The following is a 21476-nucleotide window of genomic DNA, read 5'->3' as shown; positions in this document are numbered from 1 at the left end:
GGGGGGGGGGGGGGGTAGCACGGCCAGCTTAAAGATTTGATTCTATCTGCCTATTTTAACAGTTCTGGGCTAGCGCACAATTTCAAGATATGTAATTTTACGGACGTTATATCCTATCCAAGTACTGTAGAACCTAGATTTATCGGATTTATTTTTATCTCTGCATGATGTACTTTTGGTTTCACTCTTGGCCAATTCTCGTTTTGTGTATCGTTCATTCTTGAAAAAAAAAGTTCTTGGTTAAAAACAGTGAGGAATCTTCGTAAATGAGAAAAGAGAAATCAATTGCTTCTTGTTTTCGGAATTTCAAAATGTGGTCTGCCGTTTTTTTGCCTTAAAAATTTCTTAATATTTAATACAATCAACGTGGTTAAAAATATTTATTATTTCCGACAGACCTGAACTTTTACCTTTACTTCCTTGAAATTGAATACCTGAGCATGAACCACTCTTAATATTTCTTAAAAATGTTATAACCATGAATAATCAATATGTTGACTTCTAAATGAAAGGTTTTTTTTTCCAGGCAAAGCAGGGTTTCTAAGCTAGTAATTATTTTAATTATTAACAGACAAGAGAGGGGCGGGAGTACGTATCTTAATTTTCTTAATTTTATTGTTGAAATTTGACAACTCATTTATTTATGTAGGCTCGTTCGAATGTTTACTAATTTTTTTGACTGATTAGCGGTTTGTAATCTTTTCTGTTTATCGTTATTTGCTTGATTTCTATAATCATCATATTTCATACATTGAGAAGAAATTTATTTTTACTTTATATTTATTTTTTTCTTTTCTTTTCTTTGATTTTAAGCCATCAAGAAGTTTTTTTTTCGCGTTTGCCAGTTTCATTGACCAGAGATTGGAGAATCTTTAATCTTCAGCGCTTCATCTCGATAACCAATGTGGGCATTTCTAATTTGAGGATAAATGCTTGAGTATATGATATCGTAGAAATTTACAACACAATTTTGATCAGAAATCTGTAGGCTTCTGGTTTAAAAAGTAAAAGTAAAAGTAAAAAATTATTTATTTATGAAATATCACAAAAACATACAAAATTAAGTGTTTTAGGAGAAAATACTTGAAAACCTCTAACAGTAGAGGTTGTGGGAATATATACCCCAAATTCTAAGAAAATATAAAAATAGAAATCAAAGGAAAAGTAAAGGATAAGGAAAAATACATATTTATTGTTTACACTATATTTAATATAAATTGGTGAAGGATTGTTAGTATTTTTCGACGATGAACTAACAGCTTTTAGAAATAAAAATCATAGATTTATTTGTAATGTTAAACAAAAGTTAAAAAAGCTTTATGTAAATGTAAATGTTTTAGATTATTTTTATACCTGCATCGGACACGCAGTAGACATTAAACATTATTAATTATGTTAGATTTTCCGTTTACCCTTGATTAGCATTAATAATTCATTTAAAAACAGCAGTTCACAGCTTTCTAAACTAAATCACTAAAACAATAAAATCTTAAAAGAAACAGTTGTTCAAGGAACTGGAGACTTAATTTAAAAAAGGGGTGGAACTCCTGATTCACAACGGTACCGTTAGAAACTTTGAAAGTACAAGAAATCATCATTTTTTCTTTAAAAAATGATTATTTTCAGTTGTTTTTTTTTCTCGACAAAGGGACAATGCGGATGTATACTTAAGTAACAATTATTATGGAGAAAACATTTCAAACTTATTTAAAATATCAAAAGGAAAAATCTTGCCAAACATATGAGAATCTATTCCACAAAATCGTAAAAAGATTTTAAAATTGGAGAATTCGCAATTTTTTTATGAAGCCCCTTTTGGGATGTTCCCCCTGAGTTGTCATGTGTGTTTGCGCCGCGGAGCGGGAATTTTTTTTGTAGGCTTCATACTTTTAGATAATTGATATTTATGGTAAAATAAATTAATTCTAAGCAATAACAATAAAAAAATCTCAAATATATACAGTGATAACCAAAAAACAATTGAATATTAAGACATTGCATTACATAAGTGTATTTGATGTTAGAAAGCAAATAGTTTAACTAGACACTTATTTTATTCAATGAAATGGGTTGGTTTACATTGCACAATTTCTGTGTCTCATGCTCTTTGGACTTTTTAAAGTTATAACCTGACTCTAAAAGTCGTCTTCCTATTTCAGAGTTTTCTGGTTCTCACTGTATATATATATATATTTACTTGTTTAGACTTGAAGAGTTTAAGATGAAGAGATCTGAAGTTGTTACAGCTTCAACTACAGAGTATACCATCAGATCTCCGCACAAGATGACTCCTGCTCTACAGGTAGATTACGTCCTACCAGTGCTTTAGATCTATTCAATTTTGATGCGGATCCAAATCCTAGATCCGCACTGAAAGAAAAAAGATCTAACTGAAATTTTTAAGAAAGTAAAGTAAGGGAAGCAAGTAAACATTAATAATAAGCTAAAGTAGAATTAAACTTGAGGGGGGTGAAAGTTGGATTTGTTTCAAGCTAGTTTGTATGCAAAAAATTAGAAATGAACAACGAAAAATAACAGAACAAGATATGACATCAAGCAGATTTGTCAATACTGCATATCCGACCAAATTTAAGCTAATAAAAATTTTGCTTTCCCCCCTACTCTCCCTAGATTGAAGGGTTACTGTTTTATTTTATTTATACACACATATCTTTACAAACAAAATCTAAGTATCATTCTTTCCTTCTTCACTGAAACTCATTTTATGAAGAGGGGGAGGGGGTGGTGGGGAATGAACCTCCCGGGTTCTTAGAATTGTGACATGAGAACTTTAGATCTCTAGAAGAAATAGATATCATGCATATCATGCATTTAAACTTTTATATTTTTAGTCTTTGTATTCTTTTCTTTCTTCACCCGTCAATCACTTCCTTCGAATTTGTTTAAATATTTACAATATTTGATAATAAAGAATTCAGTGGATTTCAAATATGGGACCAGCGGATTAAATCAATAACGTTGAATACATTTGGTAATGGTAAGCCGTCTGAGGTGCTACAGCTAAAAGTTAGTGCTTAGGATCTGGATCCGCAAGATTTGGCTACCTGGATCCGGATCCACAAAAATATGCGGATCAACGGAACCGGAACCAAGGTGCAAAATATCAACCAAAACCTACAAAAAAATGTACTCGCGAAACCAAAATGTGAAATGTTGACAAAAGAGAGATAATAAAAATTTTCTGATTTCTGAATGGTTCATAAAGTTTTAGCATAAAAATAAGACAATAAAATTCTGCTTTTTCAAAAATAAATTCAGTAAATTTTTTAGAAATAACCTGGATCCGGAACCCGGATTTTTCATTTATCTGTTTTTTTGAGAGGGGGGGGGGCTTTTGTTACATTTGTTTCTGATCACCTGACTAGGGATTAAGCTTATTTATCTGAAAGGTTCCCTCTTACATATGACTAATATCCTTACACCTACCAAAATAATACTCGTGCGTTTTCCTGAATCTCTCTTTTTTTCAATAGTTCAGATTTGGGTTTTGACAGTATTTTTTTTTGCAGTTTTTGGTTGATATTTTGCACATTGGATCCGGATCCGTGGATCCGCATATTTTTGTGGATTCGGATCCAGGAAGCCAAAATTTTGCGGATCCGGATCCTAAGCACTTGTTGAACTGTCAAGATCAAACCGTATTTAATTTTTTCCCTCTGCTTTGAAAATATATATTTTTTAATTGTTCAGGAACTGATAAATGCTGGGGTTGATACTATGGCTAAATGTTTCCAGTTTGGTCTAGAGAAGTACTCGCATCAGAGGTATAAATGCAAACACACACAAAAATGTTAAATGTTTTAAAATGAATAAAATTGTTTTGTCTATTCTTATAAAGTAATTATATTTTGCAATAATGGACAATTGTCAGCACTACCATTCATAATACAACTTGAGAGAAGGAGTTCATGAATTATGATCACGGACTCGGATCCAAAGACACAATATCAACTAAAAACTGTAAAAAAACTTTTTGCTATCGAAGTTCAAATCTGGACTTTTAAAAAAAGAGATATTTTTAAAATTTCTTCACTTCCAATTTTTTTATCAAGTTTTAACACAAGAGTAAGCAAATCTTAAAGAAATAGTCATTTACAGAGAAATCAAAACTGGAAATTATCAATTTTCACTAGGACATATCTTTCATTCTTAAACCCTCAGCGGTTTTACGGGTACTGTTGTGAATTGGACTCTCCCTTCTATAAATGGAGGATCACTAGAAGTTACGGCGATGCGTGGCGAACAGTTTATATCTTCATTGTCACGCAGAAATTACATTTTTCTACAGTGCTTAGGATCCATTTAATTTTGAATAAATGGATTCGGATCCAAATTCAGATCCAGGTCATTTCTTTAAGATTTACTGAATTTTAAAACAAAAAATAATTTTCAAATTTTTGTTTTGTTTTTAAAACTTGAACCATTCAGAAATGAGGAAATTTTTATAATCTCTTTTTTCAAAAGTTCAGATTTGGGTTTTAGGAATAAAAAGTTTTTTTGCAGTTTTTAGTTGATATTTTATCCTCTGGATCCGGATCCGTGGATCCGCATATTTTTGCTGATCCGGATCCATGAAGCTAAAATCTTGCGGATCCAACGGATCCGGATCCTAAGCACTGCTTTTCTATAGAACGCGCACACATGCAAGTTCAGTGTTCACTTACAGTGAAGTCTGTAAAATTGCACAAAGAAGCAAATCTAAACAGTCACAATTTCTGTAAACATCCATACCATGATATTGTTTAGATGTCTGGGTACAAGACAGCTGCTAGATGAAGAAGACGAATGTCAACCTAACGGGAAAATGTTCAAGGTAAACATTATTTTGTAAACTTTTTTAAGGTTCAGATTAAGAGAGTAAAGGTGAGAGTAAAAATAAAAAATAATTTTGATTGTACAGAGTGTTGTGCAAATATTTTTAATTAAGTTTTAAGAGTAAATTTGACTCCTGTTCAACACATTTGGTCAATTTACATGAGAAGACGTTGATCTACAAATAGTACAGACGTGGATTACAAATTGTAATTAGAAAGATTAATAAAATATTTTGGGGAAAGGATTTAACCGAAACCTTTGAAATATTCTGCGCAGATTATGTTTTTAGGATATTGAGAGATTTAAATAGAATGAAGTTTCGGATATAAATAGAAAATCGATTTATTCTTTAGCTCATATTTAATTCATATTTTAATGTTTACAGAAATGGAAGCTTGGCGATTATACCTGGCAATCTTACGTTGATGTGGATAATCTATCCACATACTTAGGTAACATATTGAAGGTTGGATTGATGGTTGGTTGGTTGGTTGGTTGGTTGGTATAAGTGGGTTAGTTAGCATAGGTTTTTATCTGTTCACATTGTTTTTTCGTTGGGATTTTGTCATCTCTTCGCGTTGGTTATCATGGGCTCAGTTTCATTTGCCATAATATTTGGCCATAAATATTTTTGCCCTAATTACATTTGTCATAATACATTTGCCGTAAGTAACACTTGCCATAAGTCACTTGCCATAAGTGACACTTGCCATAATTACACTTGCTATAATTACTCTTACCATAATTAAAATTAAATTTGGTTTGAATTAACAAACATATATTTATATTTTTTTTTACAATTACAAATTGAAAACAAATTACAAATCTAATGCAGAGATTTCCAATATTTCACTTCTGTAAACGAGGTATTGGCTACATAGGTAGTTACTGTCTCTAACCATTGGTTTACCCTTACTTGTGGTCTGAATGGTCACCAAAGGGTCCTCCATTGTGAGAAAATATGGTGCTGAACTTGTGTCAACTGTTCTGTTTTAAAACAATGAGAAAACTAAAGTTGGGAATTTTCATGGGAAAATTTCCCGCATTTACAATAAACAGGACAGATTTAGATCTTTTTAAAAATTAGAAAATTATGACAAAAGTAATTATAGCCAGTGTAATTATGGCAAGAGTAACCATTATGGCAAGTGTAACTTAAGGCAAGTGTGACTTATGGCAAGTGTAACTTATGGCAAAAGTATTATGGCAAATGAAACTGAGCCGTTTTCATCTGTTAACTTTAGTCTTCCACGTTGATTTTCATCAAATTACGCATCTGTTAACGTTTGTTTTCATCTGTTGACGTTGGTTTTAATCTGTAATCTGTTAACATTGGTTTTCATCTGTTAATGTTGACTTTCATCTGTTAACGTTGGTTTTAACTGTTAACATTGGTTTTCACCTGTCAACGGTGGTTTTTATTTGTTAACATGAGTTTTATCTCATAACGTTGGTTTTCATCTATTAGCGTTGGGTTTCATCTCTCAAAGGTGATTTTATCTGTTAACGTTGGTTTTCATCTCTTAACGTATTTTTATCTCTTAGCATTGGTTATCATCTGTTCATTTGTTAACACGGGTTTTTATCTGTTAACGTTGGGTTTCATCTCTTACCGATAGGTGTTATCTGATAACCTTAGTTTTCATCTCTTAACCGTTTGTATTCATCTCTTAACGATAGTTTTCATCTCTTGACGTTGGTTTTCATTAGTTAATGTTTTTTATCTGTTAACGCAAACTGTTAACCCAGAACGCCTTTGCATGATTTAGCAACAATATAATTTTGAATTTATTGATAAATTTATTGCATAAATTGTCTGGTTCAGGGAAAGGTTTACGAGAGCTTGGGCAGAAACATTTGCAAAATATTTGCATATTCGCGGATACTAAAGCAGAATGGATGATTACAGCACAGGTATGTGTGCGGGTTTAAGAGGGGGGGGGGCGTAAATATTTTTGTAGATTTAAGAAAAGGTTCATATATTGGAATCCAAATTTAATGAATTTATTACTTTCCTAATTTTTGGTTCCTTATTTCTTTGCAATCTGATGTAGACCTTAAGTATTTTTACCCATACATTCTACAAGAAAACACAGATATACCTCGTCATTTCTATTCATGAAATAGACAAAAATACAAAGTTAATTATATTTTAACCGGATACACTTTGTTTAAAGTTTAATATATTTGTACCAAAGTAAATATTTGAATTTAGGTTATTATGAAATTGAAAATAATTTTAATGTTTGAAAGTTTATACAATGTCAGCTTTTTTTAGTTTGAAATTGATATGCGTATCAATTATGAAGACCCCCTTCCCCACACTGACACACACAACGTCCGTCAAATTAACATACTCAGAGCGAAACTGCATTGAAGTAAGAATGACGTTTTGAAAGCGTTTGATTCTGCTAAATGAAGAAAGCGTGTCAAATAGTCAAGGGCATATTTGCGCAGCTAAACTATCATCTATATATTCCCCACCCACCACTCGCTCCCAAACCCATTCCTTTCTCCCACCTGATTCCTTTCTCCTTTCTTGTCATCCGACGCCCACCCCCATTTGCATTCTTCGTTCTAGTTCCTCCTGGAGTAGTAACAATTTCTGCAGAAACCTTCTTATCCCTCCCCTCCCCCCCCCCCTGCAATCATGTACGCCTTTCTTTCATGTCTTCTCAACTGTATCCTTAGAATCTTTGTCTGATCATTTAGGAATTAAAAATGCATGTTTTTGTTTATTAAATCTGTTAATCTTTATTTGCGGGTACTTTGCAAAAGTGGGATGACAATTTCTTGCTTATAAGAAACTATGGAGAAACTCACAGAAACAAACACTTTGAGTCAGAAAACCAAGTTTTCCTCCACATTTTTGATCAGAGTAATGTTTAAGGTTTCAGGGGAACCGTTGTAAATCGGGCATTGTTATCTTTGCATGGAGGGTCACTTAAAATACGCTTTCCTCCTTCATTCTCTCCTTTCTTTCTACCTTATTTTCTTAACATTAATTTTTTCAATTTTATTCACTTCTTCCTATTTAATTATCCCCTGTGCTTGATCTTCCCCCCCCCCCTCTCCTCCCAATCCCTGAACAAAGAAAATAATCAGAATTGTCATGTAATTGGCCTGTAGCCAATCATTGACAAAACTCTGGTTCTGTCAATAAATAGAGTATATTACTTCTCTTGAAATAGACCAGCTGATGCGTGTCCATTTTCTAAGCTCAGAATGCAAACCTTGATACATTTCCTTAAATGTAAATAGATAAAAAAGTTTTCTTTCTTGTCAGACATTTCCGATCCATTTAAGGATATTTGTGAACACTAAATTTTAGCTTGCAGATAAGTTTAGCTGCATTTGTATTTTTTCACGGCGGGGCATTTTACCAAAATTGAGTAAAAAGTCGTTAAAAAAATCTTGTGGTTTCTCTAAAAAACAAATAAAAAATTATCATAAAAAAGACGTTAATGTCATCCACATTATTTATCAGATAAAGGTTACAAGGTAACCTATGTGAATCAGACATTTTATTTTTTCTAAATCGCGTTTAATGGTTTTATTTTTAGGCTTGTTTCAAGCAGACGTTCCCCGTTGTCACTTTGTACACTAACCTTGGAGATGATGCGGTCATTCACGGCATCAATCAAACAGAGGTCAGGCGCTCGTCATAGGTCAACCTCAGATTTAGAGTAGGATCAAGTTCAAGGTTTGGTTTAAAGTAGGATCGGGTTCAAGGTCAGGCTTAGTGTATGATCAGGTTCAAGATCAGGTTTAGAGTAGGATCAGGTTCAAGGTCAGGTTTAGAGTAGGATCGAGTTCAAGCTCAGGTTTAGAGTAGGATCGGGTTCAAGATCAGGTTTAGAGTAGGATCAGGTTCAAGGTCAGGTTAAGAGTAGGACCGGATTCAAGGTCAGATTTAGAGTAGGATCGGGTTCAAGGTCAGGTTTAGAGTAGGATCGGGTTCAAGGTAGGTTTAGAGTAGGATCGGGTTCAAGATCAGGTTTAGAGTAGGATCAGGTTCAAGGTCAGGTTTAGAGTAGGATCGGGTTCAAGGTCAGGTTTAGAGTAGGATCGGGTTCAAGGTCAGGTTTAGAGTAGGATCAGGTTCAAGGTCAGGTTTAGAGTAGGACCGGGTTCAAGGTTAGGCCTAGGAACGGGTTCAAGATTTGGTTCTAGAATAAGTTCAAGATTTGGTTTATATTCAGGTTCAAGATTAGGTTTAAGGTCAATTTCAGGTTTAAAGTCGGGAGATAGTTCAGGTTCAGAATATAGGTCAATGATTTACTCATGACAAGGTTTCAGTTTGTTTATGAAATTTTGATGATGATAAGGATCAAAGTTGTATCAGAGAGATTACGATTCGGATCAGAATTTGACGAAAGATCATATTATTTTGTTGATAATGGTCAAACTTAAGTTCATTTTTAAAGTACAGGTTCTGGTTTGGGTAAATCCAAACAAAAATATGATTTTTCAAATTTGTGCATACTTTAGTAATGACAACCATCGAATAAAACAAATATTGAACCGGTGGCTTAAGAACTGCATTTTTTTCGCACCCTGATTCTGGATCCGCTGAAATATCTATATTTTAGTTCCTACATCTTTTTATTAAACCAAAACTAACCGATATGATTTTGTGAAAGCATAACCCAATATTTAAGTAAATTTAATATAGAAATTATTACATTTTTGCTGAGTTTGGAAAAAAAACCAGTTCAAAACTGTTCTGTATTGCATTAAAAGTAATCATGAATAATCAATGCATAAAGTTCGAACCTTATTTAAAGTACTTAGTAATATTAATTCGCTGACTGGATGATGAGAGACTCAATAAAAAAAACTGATTACATTTAGGTTGAAATAGTTGTCACAACTTTTGATCTTCTTCCGAGGTTCAAGCAGATTCTCCACAGGTGGTTTATTTTTGTTTTCAAATTTGTCAACTGTGGACATAATTTAAATTTTTCTATTTGATTTTTACCAAGAAAGAAAAAGGGCCACATATTACTCATAGTTGCTCACGTGATTATGGTTTAGAATCGGACAAGCCACGAAAGTCACAAAAAAACGTCTACAGTCCCTTAAATTCTGAAATAAGCATTATATATACCTATAATGCTTGGTATAAAATCCCAATATCGGATAATGGGGATACATCCCGACTCCCGAGCCTTCCAGATTTGCTATGCAGTACCGAGCCTCCGTCATAGAATATAAATTGAAGAAATTTTATAATAACATTTTATTCCAATAATGTTCTAAATTTTTATTCTACAATATAGAGTAAATATGCGGGTATGAATTCTGTTTTTTCAGTAGCAATTTTTGATTTAAAATTTTAAAATTTAAAATGTTCAGAAAAAGTTGTTGCATTGATAGATTCAATTTTATTTATTGTTAGTCAATATAATAATGTTTGCGTAAGAAACCTTTAAAATTGTAGGATAAAACGTTTTGTGCGAATGGAGGCTCGATACTGTAAGGCATATTTATTAGGCTCATGAGGGCCGGGGTATACCTTCCTCAGAGTACATTATCTATTATCTATTTAAACTTATTTTATTTTATTTTTAGAACACCCCTTGTCAAATGTTTGGTAGTGATAGAAGATCAACTTCATCAATTCCAGAAAGATGGTAGAAATATAGAATAATAGAAATAAATAATGTAGAAATGTAGAAATATAGTAATATAGACATTTTTACAATTTTTTCCGTTGTCTTCGACAATTATTTAATTTGTTTCCAAATATATATGTATATATTAAATACATATGTATATAATTAATAATTATACAAAAGATCTAATCATACAATAGGAACTTTTTTCTATTATTTTTTTTTCGTTACATTTTATACAACTGCAAATGTATTTTTTTAGGTTTTAGAGAGGGGATAAATATAATTGCATTTAAGGAGGTTGTGGAGTTGGGTAAGCACTAAGCAATTTTTTTACTCAAATATAAACATTTTGAGATTTTTCTTGCATATTTTTTAATATTTCCCTCCCCCTCTCGTATCGAATAGTTAGAACTCCATTCAATCGCTAACTTAAAATTTCTTTTTTTAGGGAAAACTTCTAAGTTCGTTGCTGTGAACCCTGTTCCTTCAGATCCAGCAATTATTATGTACACTAGTGGATCCACAGGTACATAAAGAAGACACAACCAGTACAGCTATGTACAGTTGGCATTTTTGAATAAGATGCAAATTGTTAAATAAGCTGGGTATTTGATCAAAACTAAAATACTTAGTAGAGTTAAAGGGATTGAAGAGGTAATATTTAGTGACCCTGTATTCGGATTGGGTACCAAAACACCTATGCCAAAACACCTACTGTTGAGTGTATATCGGGCAAATCCCAAAATCAAGAATATATTTCTTCGGATTCACAGTCACGTAGTTAAAGAATGGTTGAAGAGTAGAAATATTTATTTCTGCAGGACAAATTTTTAAACTAAAATATACATATAAATACGATAATAAACAAATCTAAAAGGTTTACCATTGACGCTCGGGGGATAGAATAACTCCTACAGTCAAATGGGTTCCGACATTACTGATAAATTTACAATACAATGAGTATATTTTGAACTTTGCAGTACGCTTTGTTTACCAACAACAAAAAACCGGTTTATAAAAACAGTTACTTCCAGGGACGGTGCAATTTACATTTAGGATGTATGAAAAAGTAAAACCTTAAATTGGTTCAGAAATTCTCATATATCACGAAACACCTAAGTTTTCAAAACACCTAAAAGTACACAATATCTAAATTTCATTTAAGGGTAAAAACATCTTATTTTCATTTACAGGTAAAAACCCATAAATTTCACTTTCGGAAGGAAACATCAAAATTTCCAAATTATCTTTTTTTGAATGTACACTGTACACTGTACAGATATATAAATTTCATGTAAAGGTAAACAAAAACTTTTCATTTTAACAAAAAAGTAGTCAAATGTTTCAAAATGAGCTTTTTTAAGTTTAAGGATGTATTTAACTTCAAATGAAATTTAGGTGTTTTTTGTCCGTGAAATCAAATATTGGTGTTTTTTATCTTTGGGTGTTATGAAAATAAGATGTTCTGACACGTTGGGTGTGTTTTGACATTTTGGCCTTTTAAAATTTAGATGTTAAGAATTTTAGGTGTTTTAGAGTTTAGGTGTTATGTAAATAGTGTTGAATTCGGTAGAATATGTTCTGTGTCTCCGCTGTAAATATTTACAAGTTACTATTATGGAGAAAACATATATAGAATTATCAATTACTTAATTTAGCCACTAGGAAATCATCGATTTGGTAAGACGATGAATTAAGAGGTACCGTTGTGTATCCGGCGTGGTTTTTTGTATAAACGTGGGTCACTTATATAATTAAATGTACAGTCTCTTTGATAAAGATATTTTTTCTGTAACACATTAGTTCTGGGTTCCTTGATATACAATACTTTAAAACATATTTGAATTACTTTTAAAATTAGGAATACCGAAGGGGGTTGTTCTCCCTCATTCCGCGCTCGTAGCAACAGTGCGCGCCTTTCACTTCGTGGTCAACCCTGTCAAACCAGGAGACATCTATCTAGGTAAAATTAACTATTTAGACTTGTTGGAATCCACCAAATATGAAATCTAAGGAACTGATTACTTACCTTTAAAAAAAAATTAAATTCCTAAATCTTTGAAACTGGTGTGACCCTTGATTAAAGTTAAAACTTGAAACAAGTTTATATCATAGTAAGTAATTATTTATTTACAAAATAAAACAAAATTTTAAAATAATTTTTTTGCTTAAACCTCCATATTTGAGGTTGTGGGAATATTTCCCCCAATTTAAAAAAAGAAATTGGAAAGAAAATTTAGATATTTATTATTATATTTTTAGTATTTTTCAACAATGAACTATTAACTTTTAGAGATTTAAATGTGTTTTTTATTTCTGCAGGATATTTACCGTTGGCCCATATACTTGAACTCTTGTCGGAGAATACTATGATGGTCCAGGGGGCCCCTATAGGTAAACTAAATATACCCAATACTATGATGGTCCAGGGGGCCCCTATAGGTAAACTAAATATACCCAATACTTGGATGTTCTGGAGACTGTAGTGTTCTGCACCCAACACTGATGTGCGCAGTGCCGCTGATATTAGATAGAATCTTCAAGGGAATCCAGGAGAATATAAATAAAAAAGGAATGGAGCCATTTTGATATTTTTAATCGCAATTTTAAATGATCCGACGTAACAGAGCCTTTAAATTAGGATTATAAAATCAAACACTGAAATATTATTTGCTTTTTAAATTCCTTAAAACAAAGATATTTTTCGTGGATTTTTTATTGGAAGATAAGAATTTTGTACTTAAAGTACTTGCTCCAGTAAGTTTCAGAGAATAAACATTTTACATTATTTTTTTTATAATTGTTGACAAGGGTTAACATTTAAAAGTTTATATTACCCCCCCCCCTCTCCCCTCGTGAAGCAAGGGGGGGGAGGTAATATTTATTATTTATCATCTATTATTATTTATCATCTGACTTCTTATCAGTTTAGTTCTGATCAATTAACAACTGCCAAGATTAAGTCAAGTATTCTTACTGACGCTTAAATCTATGTAATAAAACAAGACATTCGTATATATATGTTGCGTATAGCCGTACAAACGGCTGGACCAATTGGACTGACATTTTTTGTGGACACTCATGGGTGGCCGGGGGAGTGTGAGAGGGTAAAAAATTGATTTTTTCCCCAACATTTTTTATTTTTTTCAAATTTTTTTTCCACGGGCAACGCCGGGCCCTTCAGCTAGTCAGTACTAAGATATCAGATTTTTTAGGAATAGGGAGGGTGATTATCTAAGCAGTGCAGTGGGTTAAAATTTACATAATTATTTAATAACGGCTCATAATGTGAAATAAAATCTTTGACAAAATTTAATTAACTACTACTAAAGGTTTAAGTATTTGCCAAGTAGAAGACGACCTTTATGAACTTGACTTGACCCGAAATTAAATTAAAATGCTCCTAAAATTAGGTCCATTTTTCACTGCGCTCTTCGAGTTTGCACACAAATATAAACTGAAATGTTTGCGCAGAGGATTCAAGACACCTCTGCTTGATTTCTTCATCTTTAGAAACGTGCGCGCGCTAGTTGGTGGGAAGATCAGGGTTATGCTTTCAGGTAAACTCACTCAGCAGCTGTACATTTTTTAATGAACGTCCTCAAAAACTATATGAGAAACCAAAGTTGAAAATTATCGTTCTTTGTCCAGAGTCTAAAACTAAAGAACGAAAAGTTCTGACTTAAATTTTAAGTTCATGGTTAAATGCAACTTCTGACTTAATTTAAACCTGAACTTCCATGAGGTTAAATATTTAACCCTGTGGTTAAATATTTAACTCGCCGAAATCGACGAGTTAAAATTTAGACATGAGGTTTAAATTATCTTGAAATCCTGCATTTTCCTTCCCTATTTGTCTATTATTCAATCATCATTCAGCTGCAGCTGAGAAAGCGGCATTCAACTTTACGATATATTTAAAAGTGAAAACCTTGTTAAAGAAATTTCACGTTTTAGATAAATTAATTTTTGGATGTAAACCCAAAAAACTGTTGTATGTTTTGTTTTCGGTTACGTAAGAACAGCTGATTAGCGATGGTTATGTAATATTCTCCGTAAATCCTTTTCTCTGATTGGTTCAGATTTTTCCGGGAAATTCAAATTTAAAATTGAGAAAGTTTAATATTTAAGTAGCTATTCATTATTTTACAGAACTTTTAACCTCGAACTTATAATTCGCGCATTCTTTAGTTTTAGACTCAGGCTAATCGAACTTTCTATTTTTACCTCATTTTACGCTACAATTCCTTTACAAGTAATCAATCCCAACATCTTATTTAATTATTATGAATTGTATCTAGGTGGAGCCCCACTCAGCCAGGAAACTCATGAATATATTCGAGTTTGTCTCTCAGTTCCGTTAGTACAGGTTAGTCCCTCTTTCAACTTTCCTCCTCAACTGACCTGACCTCCATTTTGACATTCGTAAATCCAGAAAAAAAAACCAATGTTTCATGTTATTATGATGGTTAGTAATCTTTAAATTCTTAATCTGTTCTACAAAAAAAGCTTGGATTCATGGTAGATTTCAGCCCTCTGATTTGTATAGCAAAGCTCAAAAAATTGCAGAATTGAAGTTTATACAGTGAGATCCAGAAAACAGTGAAATTCTCTTTGTTTTCTGTTTTCTTTCAATTACTAAATGTTGCTAAGGGTTTTGTTATTTGCTACGTTTTCTAAAGAAGGGCCCTCAAGATTTCTAGAGATATATTAGTTGCAACAGTATCCGTAGCAACATTTCTTGAAAAAGTGTTTAAAAAGCAGATTACTCAATTCCACATTTTTCTGGTTCCTATAGTTTGATTTTCTGACACAGTAAGTAAGTAAGTATGCATTTATAAAACCTCCAAAAATAGAGGTTGTGGGAATATTTCCCCCCCAATTCTAAAAAGAAAATAAAAAAGTAAAAGTAGAAAAAAAGGGAATAGAAAAGGAAAGTTACATTTTTATCATTTACATTAAATTTAACATAGCTCTTGGTGGATTGTTAGTATTTTGCGACGATGAACTAACAACGTTTAGTAATAAAAATTTAAAGATTTATTTGTAATGTTGATTCTTATTAATTGGCGCCGATTTTTGGCCTCCTTGTTGATTGATTATATAGTGTACCAAAAAGATAAGAGGTGGATTTCCACATTTTCACTCTGCAAGTATAATTTCTTCTTCTTCAGGGCTATGGGTTAACCGAAAGCTGTGCCTGTGCCTGTATTATGGACGATACACAGATATCCACTGGTTTGTAAACTATCTTAATTAAAAAGTAAAAAATATGTTTCATGATTTCATCTGTTATATGCTAAATAACAGTGCTTAGGAACCAGGTCCATTGGAACCGCAAAGAAACGAGGATCCACGGATCTAGATCCAATAGACAAAATATCAACCAAAGTCTGCGAAAAAAATTTGTTGTTAAGACACAACCCCGTTCTTAAACTCTTCATATGTCTTTTCCGATGTTTTTTGAAACGGTTTTCAAAATAATTTAAGATAATTTTACTATAAACATTATAGCATGAGATCCAAAAATAGATTTGTACAATACAATAATATAATAATTATGAACTTTGATAATTATTTTTAAATGGCAAATACAAATGTAAAAAACTGATATTTCCTCCAACAACTTTTATCTTATTTTTTCTCTTTAATACTCAACTAGAGACAAATTTTATTTATTTCTTATTTCTTATTTTTAGGAGGAGTTGGTCCCCCTCTACAGGGTGTCCAAATAAAACTGATAAACTGGGAGGAAGGAGGATACAGGGTGACAGATTCTCAACCACGAGGCGAAATTGTAATCGGTGGAGGAAATGTGGCAATAGGTAAAATTGTATTTTTTGTTTTGCACAGAAAAAACTTTGCAAGAACTGGCTAGCACAAGGATCTTTACTTTTTTATCAAAGTTAGGACTCAGCACGTATGTTAGAATTCAAGTTTTACCTTATGAAATCCTTTAAAGAAATAATAAAAATGTCAAGGAAACCATCTTCTAGGATATTACAAGATGCCAGAAAAGACCGCGGAAGATTTCTACACGGACAGTACCGGCATGAGGTAAGAAAGCGCAAGAGAATGCCGCAAATCCTTTTTAAAACTTAAGAAAATTGCCGAAACATTTTCGAAGAGGAAAAAAGATTTGAAAAAAAAAATAAAAAAAGTAAAAACAAGGACATGAAAATGTCTACCAATGTCTACGTTAAAATTTTGTTATGTTGTATGTATCCTGAAGAATATTGGGACAATAATTAGAAATTCTCTTTTATATTCTCTTATTAAATTTTAGTTCTAAATTTGTCTCAACTTAGTCTAGAAGCACCTATTTCATGGTATTTTTCTTATTTTCAAAGTTGCAATGAAGACAAATGTTGAAAATCCTTTTATTCCTACTTTGTTCTTTACATACTTCATATTTTTTTTGAATGGTTTAAAACTGGAGATATTGGGACAGATAGATTTCAATTTATTAAGATGGTTTAAAACTGGAGATATTGGACAGATAGATTTCTATTTATTAAAATGGTTTAAAACTGGAGATATTGGACAGATTTATTTCTATTTATTAAGATGGTTTAAAACTGGAGATATTGGACAGATAGATGATGATGGAACTGTGAGGATTATTGACAGGAAAAAGGACCTGGTTAAACTTCAGTTCGGAGAATATATCTCACTTGGCAAGGTAATTCAAATGAAAGATTGATTGATTCAAGGTACTAATGCAAGGAAAGTTATTTCAGAGGTGTATACATTTTTTATACTACAGTGTACTGTCTTTGGGCGGAAAAGTAAACACAAGACGGATGTCATACCCTGACATGGAATCCATTTCCACAAAAATATTCTATGAAATATTCTGGTCATAGGAAACTATTATGTTAATTTTCAAAATTGTCAAAATTAAATGCTTTTAACCTCCTCTGATACTAAACGAACACTGATGCATCTATTCTTGTTTACAAAGTCCGCCCAGAGAGAACTGGTTTCAATATGTACGCAGAGTATACGAGACCGCAATTGGATTGATTGATTGATTGACATACAAACCCCGAAGTTTTTTCCTAATGGTATCTAATGTTTTAATATTCCTGATGATAGGTTGAATCAGAGTTGAAAACATGTCCCTTAGTTGAGAACTGTTGTGTGTATGGAGATCCTTCTCAGGTTAGAGCCCTTCGTATTTTCTAGTATTTTAATAACAATATTCTTAATAACAATACAATTAGGTTTCTGGAAATAATCTGATTTTTATTGTATTGATCTGTTTCCATGTCTATTGTACACTGTGAATAAACATTATAACAAATTTTGCAGATTTTTCTGTTTACCAAGGCGGATATCAAAATCATTGAAACATTTAAATTACTTTGAGGCAAAACGTTGTTTACGGCCAATAGGTTATACAAACATACAGACAGACAAGGAAATGTATATGTAGAAGTTGCGAGGACTAAGAGACGTGTTTGAAAAACTTGTCGTTCATGTGAGAAAAAATCTTTGATAATTGAGAATAGTATTGTTTTAATTTCATTATTGACATGATAGTTAATAATAATTAATAAATTCTCATTTTCCTTCTAATTGCACCAAAAAAAACTACTTAGAATTAATTTCAAGTCACCCTCAATTTATAAAGCGGAATATCCATCCTTGTATTTTCAAGAATGAATGATTTTAAAGTTTTTTTTACATAGTATTTATGGATTTTTTTCAATTGCGGTTTCTCGGTTAAAAGTGATTTGCGGATTTATAGCACATCAGCCGATACACAACTTACAGCAACTTACAAAACCTACTTTTTTTACTTATATCTCTTACACATTTTTTTCCTAATTTTGATTTTAAACATCCTAATTGACAAAAATATGCATTAAATATTAAAATATTTTTTCTTTTTCCCATCCTACTTTTTGTCATGTCCCCTGTAGTTTTTGTTAGAATTTAAAGATTTTTTGGTAAACATGTTAGTTGATAAAAAGTCATGAAAACTATATTCAACATTTTTAGAATTAAGTACATTACTATGTGACCATTCAAAGATTATTTTGAAGAAGTTTGATATACATTGAACTAAAACTCAGACTTATGGCACAATATGATGTTGGTATCGTAAAATGGTTAGATTAAAGATTTGTTGCACCTACTTGCTCCGCTGATTGTAGTTATCAACCTACAAATAAATATTCCTTTTATGTGTATGATGAGAGGACTTATAACACTTTTCCTTCAATGTTTGGATAAGAGAAGTTTTTAATGACTTTGAAATTAGCAGGAGAATTTAGCTATAAAAAACTATTAATTTTTGCCAAACGCATTCAAACACAACCATCTCAGCTTCATAAGTGAATTTATTTACCCAAAAAACGTATATTTTGATGTATACACGCTTTTATTGTTAAAAATGGAAATTCTAACGCGCGCGCACGCAACGCACACAGAAACGGATGTTTGAACTTCAGATTTGCGTTCCTTGACATATAATTTGATATGCATGATGCTCTTTTGATGTGTTTTTTTTTAAACGCGCACGTGCGCATACTAAATTCATGCACATTTCTAAAATTTGAGATCTGGTTTGACATCCTTGCCCCATAAAACCCAAATTACATTTGCAACTTGCATATTAAAAATGCGTAAATAGTTTAGCTAATTTTTCTCGTGCTCTGCACCACTGTGCGATGATGGAAAGAAATATTCAGAATCAACACTTTCAATTTTTGTGAACTAGACATGCCGCACAAAAGATGTAGGGTCACTTTAAACTTCATCCACAGTCCATTCAGTTAATTAATTTTGTTTGTTTGTTTATTTGTTAAATTATTTAGAGTTATGTGGTTGCCCTGATTGTACCTGACAGATTGCGCCTGGAAGCTCTGGCTGAAAAATTAGAAATAAAGGTTTACAATATTTGAATCATAATGGGGGAACTATTATCTTTTTTATTATTTTGGAAAATCAACTATTGTTAGTCAATTTTGGGTTATTAATAAAATTACATTATTCATTAAACGTTCATTTAGAAGAACCAAAAAATTTTATATTGAGACATGGTCAAACTAGAATATAATTTTAACCCTGTGTTACACTAAAATAAGCTAGTTGGTTATATAAAATAGGTCTATGATAGGCCGGGTACTGTAAAAAGTCTTGACCGCGCCATTAAAGTTGAAACCGAACCGGCATAGAATAGGGTTGGGCCGGTACTTGCCGCGCGTCACTAAGGCCGGAACAAGGGATCGGTCTGGTTCGAATTAAAATTGACCCTAATCCATAGTGGTGGGGAAGATAAATCCATTATCTTTCCTAACTTCGATCTAAACTCTTAAAGGAAGATACGAAATGAAATAAATTGAGTCTTAGCAGATTAAAATTGTAATTTTCTTCAGTTTGCTTTTCTTTCACCCTATTTTTGTTCCTTTTTGCCCTCTTGTCGTTTTTAATTTCAATATCTCTAAAAAGTGGATATTGTCAAAATAGAATATAAATCTTGTCACTGCCAAAATAGAATATCAATCTTGTTTAGAATGTCGAGTTTGAGGCCTTGTGCGAGAACGTAACGATGATCGGAGCAGTGCTACGCGAACTTCAGTCCCATGGGAAACGTGTAGGACTAGAGAAATGGGAGATGCCAGGGGCTGTCACGCTTTGTCAGGTACAAGGAATGAGAACAAGGGTTGTATAGTTTTAAAATAATAATTTTCGATGAATTGGGGGTCGGGGGAAAGTGCGAAATTGGACATCAAAAGACAAGATATATTTAATTTATTAAATTTGAAAGTAGCACTCGTGGGGGGGGGGGGGGTAATGAGAAGCTTCAAAAAATACAGTCATATTTCTAAGTTTCATGTCGAATTTACTGTCTCTATCAGCTTTGTTGGTATCTCAAAGACTGTACTCCTAAGATTTTAACTTATTCTAGTTTTGCTTTGTTTAGGATTTATGGACTCCTGAGTCGGGTTTAGTTACCGCAGCATTTAAACTCAAAAGGAAACCAATCCAAGACTTCTATTCCAAAGATCTGAAGCGAATGTATGGCGCTCGGTGCGCATAATAACATAAAATCCGTGTTCTAACACCCAACAATTAATTGCGGCATTTCTGCACATCTGCGCATTGCTATTTAAAGGAATAATTCCTGTTTTAATTCATCTGATATTAAAAGGTCTAGACAAAAACTGAAAAAATCTGAAACATTTTTTGTCCAAAATTTCTAGCTCAATTTTATCCTTACACTCGACTAGTCATAAAAATGATCCAAAATAGTCGTATTTTACCAAATTATGAATTGTTAATTCTAATGAATCCTAAGAACCATAATATTGACTGGGGGTCGTGAAATTTATAAAATCATTTAAATATTTGAATTTAATCTCGTTCATTAATCAACATTTTACCATCGTTAGCCTAACACCAATCAAATTAATTTTATAATTATTTAATGTTCTCTTCAGATCAGATTATGATAATGATTTACTAGAACAACACTTCAGCTCTGTATTATTTAGTGTAATCCAAGGTTGGCAAGGAAAATTAATTGCAGTTGCGTATATACTGCGTTCATATGGAAACCAGTTCTCTCTGGGCGGAATTTGTAAACAAGAAAAGATGCATCATTTTTCGTTTAGTATCCGAGGAGGCTAAAAGCATTAATTTTGATAATTTTGATAACTCACATATTAGTTTCCTATGACCGGATTATTTCATTGATTTCTTATGTGAAAGTGGATCCCATGTCAGGCTTCGACACCCGTCTTGTGTTTACCTTACCGCCCAGAGACAGTACACTGCAGTACAAAAGATGCGTAAACTTCTGAAATAACTTTCCTTGCATTATAACCTTGGTTTTATCAATATTAGGAAAAATCTTATCATATAGTTTCCTATATACAGTAAAGTGCATATTTTTCTAGCAATATTACGCCTTTTTTAGTCATTTTTGAATTCGTGAGCTCTTATATTTTCTTGAAAACTTGATTTCTCTTCATTTGCTCAGTTTTTTATATTTTTCTGTCGGAATTG

General features: G+C 32.3%; 1 protein-coding gene across 1 annotated transcript in view; it reads left to right on the top strand.

Annotated features, from left to right (window-relative positions):
* LOC111713221 (long-chain-fatty-acid--CoA ligase 4-like) overlaps window positions 1-20974 on the top strand; it is a 23387-nt gene extending 2413 nt beyond the window's left edge. Inside the window, 23 exon segments of the mRNA XM_023488045.1 lie at window positions 2206-2302; window positions 3712-3785; window positions 4768-4834; window positions 5222-5288; window positions 6662-6750; window positions 8400-8486; window positions 9691-9749; window positions 10411-10472; window positions 10717-10767; window positions 10906-10983; window positions 12319-12420; window positions 12780-12922; window positions 12924-13029; window positions 13871-14017; window positions 14759-14826; window positions 15632-15695; window positions 16157-16282; window positions 16454-16514; window positions 17025-17139; window positions 17556-17621; window positions 19283-19354; window positions 19981-20109; window positions 20392-20974. Of these exon segments, the coding sequence (XP_023343813.1) occupies window positions 2206-2302; window positions 3712-3785; window positions 4768-4834; window positions 5222-5288; window positions 6662-6750; window positions 8400-8486; window positions 9691-9749; window positions 10411-10472; window positions 10717-10767; window positions 10906-10983; window positions 12319-12420; window positions 12780-12922; window positions 12924-13029; window positions 13871-14017; window positions 14759-14826; window positions 15632-15695; window positions 16157-16282; window positions 16454-16514; window positions 17025-17139; window positions 17556-17621; window positions 19283-19354; window positions 19981-20109; window positions 20392-20508 (2047 nt within the window). The 3' untranslated portion in view covers window positions 20509-20974.
* Window positions 20975-21476: the final 502 nt, after the last annotated feature.

This window comes from Eurytemora carolleeae, unplaced genomic scaffold (genome assembly GCF_000591075.1).
Source record: "Eurytemora carolleeae unplaced genomic scaffold, Eaff_2.0 scaffold1388, whole genome shotgun sequence".
In the NCBI taxonomy this organism is placed as follows: Eukaryota; Metazoa; Arthropoda; class Copepoda; order Calanoida; family Temoridae; genus Eurytemora; species Eurytemora carolleeae.
This window is presented reverse-complemented; position numbering and strand designations above follow the sequence as displayed.